Here is a 13,399-nt window from a genome sequence, read left to right as displayed (position 1 = left end):
CGTACTTCCGCTCACTTTCCCTAGTAACCCACATGGAAACCGAGTTCCCTGTGTTTTGAGTTTCGGCGCCGACTGCGGTAGTTTAAAATAATCAAACGGGAAATCAGGTATATATTGGTCTTAAGAAAAACTAGCGACTTCTACATTTCACATAAACACAAATAACACAGCTATGAAGATAGAGGAGGTAAAAAGTACCACGAAAACCCAAAGGATCGCCTCACACAGTCACGTTAAGGGACTGGGGCTAGACGAGGCCGGAAATGCTAAACAAACAGCATGTGGACTGGTCGGGCAGGAGACTGCAAGAGAGGTAATATTTATGTTTCACTACATTGTTATTATTCATCTGTGCATAAAAGGCATTAATTAATCGTTTTGCAAGTCATATTTAGCTAAACGCTGGTCGTTCAGTAGACAATATGCTAACGCTGTTAGCACCGCTAGGTCGCTATTTATTTCTAAGTTCTAAAGTTGGGATCGATTTAATCGTTTTATGGAATACAGTTGAATAATTATGACAAATCATTTTTTGTATAATATTTACATTAGGACGTAGTATAAATATTATACTTAATTCAATTTTCTATGTCAACTGGAAAGGTTGATAACAGTCAGAAAAATATTACTATTATACATCAATTAGATGTATAATAGTAATATTGTACATTATACACTCTTTATGATACACTCCTTATGATTACATAAAGAGTCCCGGTGTTAACATTGCATTAATGTTTGTGTTTCAGGTTTTGTATTTAGAAAATCTAAAAATGGTTAGGGACGTGCATGAAATTGTTATTGTAATTTCTTCACATTTTGTTGGATTCATTAAAGCTGTTTTCTATGTCAAAGACCCTTCAGCACAATTTTTAGTCAATTTTTACCCAGGATCGTTTTTTTTTTTGTTTGTTTGTTTTTTTGTCCTAGAAAGAAAAATCTGAACTGACAAAATAAGACCCAAGAAATGGGAATGAGTATTGGCCCATTAAAGTCTCATTAATTCTTGACTAAAGACAACAAATTATATATTTTTTGCTTTATTTTCTTTCTTTTTTTTCTTGCCTTATTTCCATTTGATGACAGCAACACGTTAGGAATTTGTGGCTCATGTCCCCAGTGTTGCACCTCTTAAATCAAGCCCCTTCTCCAATGTGGACATATTTGTTTTTATAAATATTTAGTTATTTTGTATATGCATACACATATTTTTTATACACATCGTTTCTCCAATTTCCTCAGGCCTGTGGAATCATTGTTGAGATGATCCGCTCAAAAAAGATGGCAGGAAGAGCAGTTTTGTTGGCAGGACCTCCAGGAACAGGAAAGGTTTGTGCACTGTTTTTCCACAGAGCTGAGATACGAGTACAAGCTCGTTAAACCGGGACTTTTTACTTGAATAATGACTTTTATTCTGGCCTCTCATTTCTGCATTTCAACATTCAGACTGCCCTCGCTTTAGCTATGGCACAGGAGTTGGGAAACAAGGTTCCTTTCTGTCCCATGGTTGGCAGTGAAGTGTACTCATCTGAAATTAAAAAAACAGAAGTGCTTATGGAGAACTTCAGGAGAGCAATTGGTAAGTATGATATATACCATACCATCCTATGTCACCTTTATTTTTAAAAGCATTTCCTAGACACTTTTCTTAAAACTTCACTTCCATTGAAACTGGGTGTCCTGATTAAATCTGCTGCCTTTGTCTTCACTTGATGGTGAATTTATAAAGAGGATTTTTTTTTATAAAGAAAAATAGGAAGGGTTTGGCTGACTGATGATGTTACCTCTCCACTGAGAAGGAAATAGAGACAGAGCTGGTCAACATCACATTGGCTTCACCTCTAGAAGGGATTTTGCAGAAACCTGGGGGCGGGGAGGGGTTCGTCTCGTTTGTCGTCACCCCATCAGTAGCAACTCTGCAACACAGTCCCTGCCTCCAGCACAGCTGTCTGACCCTCAACATGGAGGACCAGGCACCTGTGTGCTGCTCATGCTCAGATCCACAGCCTCTGTGAAAGAGGTGTGATCATGTTACACTGATGCTCTGGCATTTGCCCGGCGCGCACACGTTCTTTCCTGTAATAAAAGGCATTATTCAGCAGTCTGAAAGATGTGGCGGCTTAGCTCAGACGGGAATATAAAGACCTGATTGAATCCTCATTATGAAGCGCGTGTGTGGTGTGTGTGTGTGTGTACGTTCAGGTCTGCGCATCAAAGAAACAAAGGAGGTGTATGAAGGGGAGGTGACAGAGCTGACCCCGTGTGAGACGGAGAATCCTATGGGTGGCTACGGAAAAACCATCAGCCACGTCATCATCGGTCTGAAGACGGCCAAAGGCACCAAGCAGCTCAAGGTCAGATTTTGTTTTACTTTATTTGTTCTTCCTGGATCGTTGCCAGTAAATAATCTCTGGAAGCAAAGTGTCTAACAAACACCATTACGAACAGATTAATGAAATTAGTAGTTTTTGGAATTGTTTAAAGGGTTTGCCTTCTCTTGAGTTTTATTTGTATGGACCAGATTAATGTTGTTAGGAGCAATTTTGCTCATTTTAAAGTAGAGTTTGTGCAACACGAATGGCCTAGTGTTGACCTAAAAAGTGCTTTTACGCTTTCTCTAGTTGGACCCCAGCATTTATGAGAGTCTTCAGAAAGAGCGCGTGGAAGTGGGAGACGTTATCTACATCGAAGCCAACAGTGGTGCTGTCAAGGTAAACTTTCGTTCATTTTGTGAAACAGGACTCATTTTGCTTCTTCAAAACTGAAATGGTGTGAATTTGAGTCCTGACTCCATGGGCTGCGGTTAAAAAGCACACTCTGTCTTCCTCTCTTGAGCAATTTTTTATGAATAAACAATGTCTTCTTCTGTTCATGACTGTTATTTTTACGCTCTGAAAGGTTTCATGCCGAAGTATTTCTTTAATGCAGATTCAGGAGTTTTTACTGTTTGCAAATAGATGTTCGCTCTGTGGTTATTAAAAATGGTAGAATCCAACATCAGGATTCTGTCTCACATTGTGTGCCGTTACTCCAGATGCTTTCACCATTTCCAGCCATATGAAGCACATTTGTCAACAAGAAAATAAAGAAAACGCTTCGAATTAAACACGGATTGTGTTTATGTCGCGAAAAGAATAAGTTCTTCCTGAGATCAAAGTCGAGTCTTTTTTTTTTTTTTTTTCCTGCCTCCTGTCCTCTTCGGTCCTTCATGGTGGCATTCTGCTTTCATCTCTCTCCGCCCTGCATGCAGCTCTCGTTCCTGCAGCCCTTCATTCTCCGTCTATCTTTCCATCTCTCAGCGCAGCAGGGATTGTGGCCTGCGCTGACAGGCTGTGATGACGGTTCTTTTAATCACTGCAGGTGGGCGGGGGGGCTGAAGGGGTGGGGGTCAGCTGTAGTCGAGCGGCAAAGGAAAAGGAGTGGGGGGCACATTTGTTACTGTTGACAGCAGCCTCACGCTCTGTTTGATCCCTCAGCCAAAGGCCTTCTCTCTGCAATGGGCTGGCAGCCGCATCACACACCTGCCCTCGTTCCCCCTGCTCTGCTCCTGCATTTGGACGAGACTTTCTTGCTTAATAGAGTTGTGTGTCGTGATGTCTCTGCAGAGGCAAGGCCGCTGCGACACCTTTGCAACAGAGTTCGACCTTGAGGCCGAGGAGTACGTCCCACTTCCCAAAGGCGACGTCCACAAGAAGAAGGAGATAGTCCAAGACGTCACACTGCACGACCTAGATGTTGCCAATGCCCGGCCACAGGTGCATAAGCCTTCAAATATGATGTATGTATACATATTAGTTTCGAGAACGATAACTAAGCTCAAATTGTCTCCTCCCAGGGAGGTCAGGACATTCTCTCTATGATGGGACAGCTGATGAAGCCCAAAAAGACAGAAATCACAGGTACAACACGAAACCCTCCGACTCCCAGGATCTAATCGTCCCAAGCTGACCGCTGTTCTTTTCCCGCCTCAGACAAGCTTCGAGCCGAGATCAACAAGGTGGTGAACCGCTACATAGACCAAGGCGTGGCCGAGCTCGTCCCCGGCGTCCTGTTTGTGGACGAGGTTCACATGCTGGACATCGAGTGCTTCACTTACCTCCATCGAGCTCTGGAGAGCAGCATCGCCCCGATCGTTGTGTTCGCCTCCAACAGAGGGAAATGTCTGATCAGGTGAGAACCGGGTGTGTGTTTTTAACCGGAAAGACAAAAAAAAAAGGTTTATGTTGAAACAATCGAAACAACGTGACGTCGTTCATCAGGGGGACCGAAGACATCAGCTCTCCACACGGCATCCCTCTGGATCTGCTGGACAGGGTGATGATAATCCGCACCATGCTGTACACGCCGCAGGAGATGAAGCAGGTGAGTCTGCTGGGAGCGGCGTCAATGCTAGCTGCTTAGCATTGACGCCGCTCCGTGTGGCTAACAAGGCTGCGGTTTGCAGATCGTCAAGATCCGCGCTCAGACCGAGGGGATCAGCATCAGCGAGGAGGCCCTCACACACCTGGCAGAGATCGGCACCAAAACAACCCTCAGGTAATGTTTTTGACGTTTCCCTCTGAAGGTTTGATTCACTTGATGATTTTTTTGTTTGTTTGTTTTATTTAAAGACCTAATTATCGGGTTTCTAGACAAACTGTGAAAGTTTGCAGTTTTAGGATTTTCTATTAAAAAGAAATCACGATGTGTAATACAGTATGAGAGATACTGATTCCAGACTTCACTCTCCGTCCATCCATTCGTCCGTTCATCCATGTAGGCCTGTCTCAGTAGCTGGGCAATACGTTTTTCCAAATAATCTTTGCAATAAAAAATATAGTTTTTGAAGCCGATTTCAAGATATATGTTCATAATGGCTTAATAATGCCAGTTCGCCCTTTCAAAGACCAAGAAACTTACATTTTTGTGAACAACACTTAACACGACAACTATAAACGATAAATAAAATGGAAATAAAACCACACACAATAGAAACCATTAATGAAAAGGAATATGATGTCTCTTCATTTCAAAAAATATTTATCATCACTATGGAAATTATTGACCTCATTTTAACTTGTCATGTGATTAATTTCTTATTGCAATAAGCAATCCATACTGGTGAACTTTTTTTTTTATTAATACTTTAGTTAAGTCTGGAGTCTGGAAGTTTTGACATAAAAAAATGTGCATGAATCCTGTGATTTGTGCAGAATAATAATTGAAACCAAAAGGTTCAGTAGAGGTGGAGGAGTTTGTGTGGAGGTAAAGTGAGTTGCTCACAGTGGCTCTGAATCATGTTCGCTTCCCCACTGCAAATACATTTGTTTTATCTGGTTCCAAAGATGAAAATGATAATTATCTGATAGCTAAAATTTAAATCTATTAAATGGCAAAAAAAAAAAAAGTAAAATAATTTTAACGACAACCATAGATGTTTGCATCGCCGCTCATATTTCCCGTTTCCTCTCAGGTACGCCGTGCAGCTGCTGACCCCAGCCAGCCTGCTGGGCCGCGTCCAGGGAAAAGAGACCGTGGAGAGGGAGCAGGTGGAGGAGATTAACGAATTGTTCTACGACGCCAAGTCGTCAGCCAAAATCCTCCAAGACCAGCAGCACAAGTTCATGAAATGAAAACCCACAGGAAGACGCTCCACTTCCTCCTCCCTCGTTCTGCCCTTCGTCTTTTGCGTTCCCAGCTGTGCATCGTCGCATTTCTGCCTCCCAGCCTTTTACTGTAGTAGTTATGTTCTGATGGATTTGCAGTTTTAATATTTTTGTTGGAATTTTTGAAATAAAAGAGAAAACTCACAATTACTGACTATTTCCATTTCTATCCTGTGTAATAGATGTTTACTACATAAACAGTCTTGTGTGTTTCATACAGTACTGCCTAAGTTGCGCTGGTATTTATTACATCAGTGTAAAATCGTCAGAAAATAAACGAGGAAGCATAATTTCAATTTTTTTAAAACATTAGTTTGATTTAGCAGTTGACACGGAAAATTTGTCCATCGAATACAAAAATCCTGCTCTTCATAAAGTGTCTGACTCGGTAAAATTTGTTTGAAATAATATAAATATGGCACCCCTGGTAAAGATGTGCAAAAAAATTATACAATAAATCCATCCTCAGTTGCAGAAGACTAAGACTAAAAGCAGAACTGACTGTAAGAACCTTCCATAAACAGAAAAAGTGAAATAAAATAACATCAAAATGATATCAAACAGTTTATTGCTTTTAACCGAGTAAGAGGTTTATTGAACATCTCAGCTTGTTGTAATTGTATGATATGAAGCAACAACAAAAAAAAAAAAAGATGTTTTTGACAACAACAATAAGAAACCGGTTAAATTACATCAGTAACATGGAAGAGGCGTCGTTCATCCTTGCAGAGGAAGTTTTCCTTTCACTTCCTGGCCTGCCGAGCGGAGCGAGTGTTGAAAGCCGTCTCTCCTCCTGATCTCGCTCCGCTGAACACGGAGGGAGCCGCTTTACCCACTTTCTCTGCAAACAACCGGGATAAATCAGAAGATTCACTGAATAGCGGACAAGCTGTTGTTGAAACTGTTAACGTCTATTTTATTTACGCTCGTGTTTTAACTCCACAGGGAGGGACAGGAATGTCCCATCATTAAAGCGCCATGTTTCCTCTCTCTGTATATGGACTGGAAACTTCTGCATCAGATTTAAACTCCCCTTACAGTCATTATGTGACCCCCAGTTTGACCAAATGAAGAACAGATACACGCAGTCTGCTGTCAAAAGCAAAAATTTGTGTCAAGGAACTCTACCGTAAATGTCTCTAGGTACATATCAACGCCCTCACCGCACTCCTCCATCACTTCAAAGGTCTTGCTCTTCACCGCCCCTCCACCACCAAGTTTGGTCTTTGCTTCGGTCAGGTCCTCTTCTCTCACTACGGGTCGCTGCGTCTGTTCGTCTTCCTGTGCAGGCTGGAAGGCAGAAACGCTCACTTTAACTCATCTCCATATCTACACCAGCTGACAACAGCTGGGAAAACTAAAAACCGGGTCTTACTTGAGACATGGCGGTGGTGCAGCAGTAGATGCCCAGCTGTAAATGTTCTTGTCTTCCTGTCAGCTGGCCCCAGGCCGCCCACCGCGCACGCTTACATACACAGACAATCTGGCAATGATTTTCCCAGTGAACATCGAATCTGCTTTCAGTGCATAAGTGAGCAGGCTCCTCCTGTTGGCTGTCTCATTACAGAATGATGAGATCACAGCTGGAACTTGTGCTTCATCTAACAGATCCCAGAGATGCAGGGAGATGAGGATTAGGCTCTTCTTTTGTACTTTACTGCAGCAAAAATGCTTTGTAACGATGTTAAACGGCGGTTTGGAAGGATAACCGCGTGTCTTAATACATCTTAAAACCTCAGCAGACTCTTTACTAGTGTTTACTTGTGCAGATATCAGAGGAAATCAGGCTGACAGCAGGATAAACCCACACTTCCCTTGTTATAGAAATGCTTTTCCCTCCCACTCCAGCTCATTTTCCACGCTGACATCACTGTTTAGATTCTGACTAATCTAAACACAACACAGGAGAAAGACCAACAAATCACTGGAAAGTTTTTCCCAGCAGCATTGCGAGCTTGTTGAATTGATCCTGTAACATTTATTTGCTGTAATCCTCTTAAACTGAATCCCACACTGTAAAAAAAATAAAAACTCAAGAAAGTGACCACAGTTAGCTTATTTCATCCACTTGTTGCATGATGAAATGATTTCAGTGATGCTCCAGTTTCCTAATAAGTAAAATTTGGATCTAATGTAAAGTCAGAAAGCACCGACCAGATTTACTAAATGGAGATTATTTTTTTTCTTTTATGTGTTTGTGTGATTAGGCAGTAATCTAGTCAGTATCCAGAAACTGATTCAGAAACCATAAAGTAATTTAATTAACTGGTTAATAAAGAAGGTTAGTAAAAGAAATATGGGTGAATATAGCGCCATTTAAGTTTTGTTTTTTGGAATAGTGATGGTTTTCTCTGTATTTTCCAAAGTCTCTCCACCTTCTTTGCATTTTTTACTTTCCGTTTCTGAAAAATAAAAATAAAAAATCTCAACAATGATCATTATCTGCATTTGCTGGCATTAATTATGTAAGTTACTCCTGATCCAGTGATTGATGCCATTGACTTAGTTTTTGTGGCTCAGTGCTTGTTTTCAGTCGCCTCTTCATCGTTGCCAAAATCTCTGTGCACTCTCTGATTTCCTCTCTTAAACAAAACAAGAGTCCTTGTCCATCACTTCTGTGTTTTTCTCTCTAATGGAATAATCCATTAACAAAGATATTACTCCGGATGACTTCGTGTAGTAGGTGCTTCATTCCCATAACTATAACTGGTGGTCCTGGTTTTTTTCTGGTCTCTTTCCCACAAAGTCACTGGTAAAGCAAATGCTGCCAATAATTTTACTTTCTCTTCCTTTTCATTGAAAACTTTATCTGTGGCCCGTCCTCTTCTAGTGCCGTTTCTGTCATGGAGACCGGATTAAATTGAGCCATTTTAGCACATTTTCAGTTCTTTTCACATTAGCTGACCCAATGATTCTGAATTTTAAATAATGAACTGAATTTGACTCTATGGTTTATAACTAGGATTAAAATGTTACTGGAGGGGGTGCTGTGGTGGCGCAGGGGCTAAAGCACAACCCATGTATTGAGGCCTTAGTCCTCATGTCGGCGGTTGCAGGTTTGATTTCCGGCCTGGTGACATTTGCTGCAATTCTTCCCTCTTTCTCTCTGTTACTCGCTCAAAAGAAATAAACCAAACTGAATTCAAATTGTTAGATTTTTGTTTTGTTCGTTTAACTTAACATTTCATACACTTTTAGCTGTGAAGTGCAAAAAAACAAGGTTGGTAACAAAAAAAAACCGTATTTTTCAAGTACATTCATGTTTTCCATTCACACTTAAGATCCTGAACCACAAATAACATTTGGCAAACATTCAACACGGGAATGTTAGAGTAAGAACATACGAGGTCCAGTTTAAAAATATATTCCCCCTCTGTTTGACAGGCAGTAACTGTTATTTAGTTGATAATCTGCTTGTTAATGTAAAACATTTTCATTCCTCAGCAGCAGCAGCAGTCGTCTTTGGTGTGGTTGGTTAGGTGTGTTTCTTTCTGTAGCGAGGCAACAGCTGAGTCCTCACAAACTGCACCAGCTGAGTCTCAGTGAGGAGAACAGCCACCAGGACGAAGAGCAGACAGACTCCTCCGACGCCGATATGGGCCATCCTGAACAGCCAGCCGCCGTCGCAGCAGAAAACGGCCTGACGACCGAGAATTAACAAGCTGAATTTACAGAAATTAAAGCATTTCGTCGTCTTGATAAAATATTTATTCACCTCAAGTTTTATCGCACTGTCACATTTCAACCACAAACTTCAACAGAGACCGTGGTGTTACATTTTTTTTTCATCTTTATGTGGAATACCTATTTCAAATCTTTTTCCAGTCATCACGTGAAATATGTTTGTTTCCATCGGATAAAATCCCAGTGAAACACATTAAAGTTTGTGGTTGTGATGTGAAAAAAAAAGATATTGAACGCACTCTAAATGTACAGAAATGTCTCTGAATATAATCGCATTATAAGATAAAACTTTTTCTTCAGTACCTCAGAGCCTGCAGTTACGCCTGCGCTGATGATGAGCACCACCAGCAGGAGCGGGGAAGGCAAAAGGCCTCGCAGCGGTTTCCACTGACTGGACTGGAAGTAGCGGTGAATGTAGAGCAGACTGTGGGAAATACGCAGGGCCATGTTCAGGCAGTTTGCCAGGATGAAGCCGATGCCACCGGCCCACCATGTCAGCATGTAGGACAGGAGGAGGAAGGACATGGACAGAGCCAGCATGACCAGGTTGTACCTGAGGACCGAACCCAAGCCGCGTTAGATTAAGAGACCTGAGGTCACGTGAGGACTATCGCCGTCTGTTTTGTCTCTGTTCTTACTTGTCGACTTCCTGTTGGCTCATGGCAGCAAACACGAAGCACTCCGTCACTCCATTCACAGCCAGCAGGAGAACGTAGCAGCTGTAGCACCGCAGCAAACCGGGTCCTTTAAGGAAGTCAAGAGCTTGTTAGTAAGATCAGAAAATAATCATTTATTCAGTTTTTAAGTGTTGTTTGTGGTACACGTACCTGATCCGCTGCTTAACATAGCGCCGCCGTACAGATCCAGAGCCAGGTGAGAGTACGCATATCCAAACACTGCGATAATTAGTCCAATTACCAGCACCAGCTTCAGCAAACACTCCAGGACTTCTGCTGCAATCGCCACATCTTCCTGCGTGGAAAACCACAACGTTAAGAGACAAGAGCAAAGATTACCATCTCGAGGTTGCTTTTCTTCATTCACACCTTTTTCTGGCTCTCCACGTCGCGTCCCCTCTCTAGCACTTTGGCAAAGAAGATGTAGAAGCTCTCCTCGATGGGCAGGAAGATGAAGCGTGCCACCATGGAGCCCAGGTTGTTGACGATGTCGTAGATGCCCTGGTCTCCGAAGCTGAGGACGTTCATGAAGGTCATGACGTAGCGCTCGCCCTCTGTCAGGATCTGCTTCAGGAACGACTGCTTAAAGAAGCTCCAAGTGAGCCGGGCCACGGTCCAGTCTACCAGCGGCTGCAAATACAGCAGACAGTCAGGATGGTACGGCAGGATTTTATTTAAACACTATGCAGTCGTGAAGCTGTTCCGGGTCAACAACCTCTCCATCAGCTCTGCTTGGCAGCAGATCTCTGATATGCTGCAGAGGGAAGGTCTTCTTTGCTGCTTCTTTGGAACCCAAGAAACGAATGAAGTAGACGACGTAGCACAACACCAGAAATCCAGTGTACACCAACTTAAAAAAAAAAGAAAAACACAATCCGTTGTAATCACTTCCATGTCTTTAAGTGAAACTTTAAGCTATAGATATTTTATTTTACAAATAAAAGTCTAAAAAGCGCGGAGAACATTTGTGTTCCCAACATGGACTACGAGCCAGCAAGTCTACATTGAAGATTGTGATTTGTAGGTATTGTATTTGTGGAGAAGTTCAGCTTTGTGTCTCACCTGGCCAGCAGAGAAGATGTAAAGACCCCAATCGAGGGCAAACACCACCAGCACCACAGTGACGCTGCACTTGGCGATCATAGCCAGGCTCTCAGCGATCACTTTGACTTGGACGAACATGTGCGCTTGAGCCAAGACCCAGAGGGGCTCGGCCAGGAGCTCCTGCACTCCCGACAGGGCAAACAGCACCACAGCAGGGCCGTAGTGAGGCACCGTCTGGGGATCTGGCACCTCCAGGAGCCACAGCCACACACATCCGAGAAGGGTGGCCCATAACACCCCGAGAGGCACTCTGAGAAATAATAAACACTAATCTGCTTGCGAATGGATGGATGGATTGTGTTGAACATATGAGGAATTGAAAATGTACAAGTAGATTTCTATTTAGCACAAAATTATGTGGAAACTTCACACTGGAGTTCAAGCAATGTGGATTCTGTTCCTTTTCTCTCATCCTCCTCATGTTGCACCTTAATTTTCAAATTAAATAACTAATGTACTGTTAAATAATTAAAAAAAACACTTTAGACCATGGGCATGTAACCTCTACAGTTCATAGAGCCATTTGTACCCTTAATGCAGCTAAGAAAGAAAAACTTTAGAGCCACACATGTTAAATGACAACGTCCTGTTTTTGATGAATGTCTTCTACAGAAGGTTTGTAGTTATTTTTAAAGAGAGAACATTTTACTTTTCTTCTTAGGTTTTAAAATAAAATAAAATCCAAAACAGGACGTTACAAAAAGAAAATGAATACATTGTTTTCTATAGAATATGATTTGTGGAAAATCATAGATTTAAATAAACATAGTTTCAAAACTAATGATAACAAAAATATACTTTAGAAAATACAAAACTGCATGTTGTTATTTGAAATTTGGTGCTTAGAAACTTTAGGTTTTTTTTGTGTGTGTGTTTTTCTTGTTTGTTTTGTTTTGTTTTCCAGATCTTATCCAGAGTTATAAAGAGCCATTGTGTGAGATCCAAAGAACCATTTGCGGCTCTGGAGCCACAGGTTGTGGACCCCCTGCTTTATACCTCAGCCCAGGCAAAAGACTCAATATTATCTCTGGTTTACACAAGGAATGCAACTCATGTTGATGAGCTGCATCCACAGTTTAGACTGTGAATCCAGTCACAGTCCAAGCATTGTGAGTCAATCTCAAACTTTTCAGTAATCTTCACAATAGTCTCATTAATGCAGTTATTGCTGCTGGTTGCGAACCTCTTACCGCCACACTTTCTATTGCTATGGCTGGATACAGCACAAAGTGGACACTGTCTGGTGTGTAAAAATGAACAAATCAGCATAAATCAGGTGTAATTGATCAACGACACTCGAACCTACTGAGATTAATTATGACTCACGTCAGCCATAGCAGGTTGATGACTTGTCTCCAGCTGCGGTTTGTCCCTGATTCTGCACTCAGACAGGCTCTCCTGAAAGCCTCTCTGGATAAAAACACTAGCGTAGAATACAGCAACGTAAGCCTGAATGTTGGAGACACGAAGGAGAAGCACAGGGTCACAACGGCAGGTGAACAGAGAAACTCTCACCCCCTCCAGCTGTTCTCCTTACCTGACGTTCACCACGCCGATCAGCTCTTTGGAGACAAACCGCAGCGTGAAGGCGTTAAGGAGGAAGGTGAGGACACGGAACATCACCTAGGAAACAGGAAGGGTTAAAACAAAACATGCATGTTTTGTGTCATACAACAGTATAGTGGAAAGTGTTTATTCACCTGTAGTAAAACGTTGTAGGACGCCAAAGTGGACGCATTTTTCAAGATGTCCTGCGTGCTCATTTTGGACCCACTATAAAGTTCGGTTCGGACGTCAAAGAGGAACCGGCTGGTTTTTAAATCGGGAAAACATCGTAGAGTCGCTACTTAGAACAGATCCTGCAAGTCGAGCAGTGGAACACAAGCACTTCCGTACACATTGTACGTAGTTACGTGGCGCGGTGACGTCAAAAGATTTGCGATTTCCATTGGTGGCGCTAGAGGGCGTTGCTCTCCCTTTTATGATTTAAAACAGTGCCTCTGTTAGAAGAAATGTGGCGTTTGTGCAGAGGTGGATAGAGTTGCCAAACGTTGCTCTCTAATAAGAGCGGGCCACTTCAACATATTTTTTTACTCAAGTAAAAATTAGTCAACCAAGAAATTACTCAAGTAAGAGTAAAAAAGCATTTCGAAAAAGGCTGCTTAGTGCCGAGAAACTTAGAACATAACTGGTTTGATATTTTGCAAGAAAGTTAGGTGCTAATTCTCGTTTTTTTTTTTAAAGACTAAAGGCAGAAAAAAAAAATAAACATAAATGACACAGCTGCAA

At 42.0% G+C, this 13,399-nt stretch overlaps 3 protein-coding genes across 3 annotated transcripts; 1 reads left to right on the top strand and 2 right to left on the bottom strand.

Moving 5' to 3' along the window:
- Window positions 1–7: 7 nt before the first annotated feature.
- On the top strand, window positions 8–5,792 carry ruvbl1 (RuvB-like AAA ATPase 1). The gene is made up of 11 exons (XM_014969163.2): window positions 8–313; window positions 1,243–1,329; window positions 1,447–1,579; window positions 2,203–2,354; window positions 2,622–2,711; window positions 3,606–3,755; window positions 3,836–3,899; window positions 3,972–4,170; window positions 4,260–4,362; window positions 4,445–4,536; window positions 5,453–5,792. Exons 1-11 carry the CDS (start codon window positions 173–175, stop codon window positions 5,610–5,612), a joined length of 1,371 nt encoding a protein of 456 aa, XP_014824649.1. The 5' UTR covers window positions 8–172; the 3' UTR covers window positions 5,613–5,792.
- A 404-nt stretch (window positions 5,793–6,196) lies between these two features.
- mustn1a (musculoskeletal, embryonic nuclear protein 1a) lies at window positions 6,197–7,176 on the bottom strand. Its single transcript, XM_014969164.2, has 3 exons — window positions 7,021–7,176; window positions 6,809–6,935; window positions 6,197–6,486 (listed from the first exon to the last, which is right to left on the bottom strand). The coding sequence occupies exons 1-3, from the start codon at window positions 7,027–7,029 to the stop codon at window positions 6,389–6,391; spliced, it is 234 nt and encodes a 77-aa protein (XP_014824650.1). The 5' UTR covers window positions 7,030–7,176; the 3' UTR covers window positions 6,197–6,388.
- Window positions 7,177–8,786: 1,610 nt separating this feature from the next.
- Window positions 8,787–13,022, bottom strand: rft1 (RFT1 homolog). The gene is made up of 10 exons (XM_014969166.2): window positions 12,811–13,022; window positions 12,648–12,733; window positions 12,437–12,559; window positions 11,069–11,360; window positions 10,722–10,856; window positions 10,376–10,636; window positions 10,157–10,301; window positions 9,968–10,073; window positions 9,633–9,882; window positions 8,787–9,285 (listed from the first exon to the last, which is right to left on the bottom strand). Exons 1-10 carry the CDS (start codon window positions 12,871–12,873, stop codon window positions 9,121–9,123), a joined length of 1,626 nt encoding a protein of 541 aa, XP_014824652.2. The 5' UTR covers window positions 12,874–13,022; the 3' UTR covers window positions 8,787–9,120.
- Between the last annotated feature and the right edge of the window lie 377 nt (window positions 13,023–13,399).

Source organism: Poecilia mexicana, unplaced genomic scaffold (genome assembly GCF_051168715.1).
Source record: "Poecilia mexicana isolate PSO_F unplaced genomic scaffold, ASM5116871v1 scaffold_5, whole genome shotgun sequence".
NCBI classification, from domain to species: domain Eukaryota; kingdom Metazoa; phylum Chordata; class Actinopteri; order Cyprinodontiformes; family Poeciliidae; genus Poecilia; species Poecilia mexicana.
This window is presented reverse-complemented; position numbering and strand designations above follow the sequence as displayed.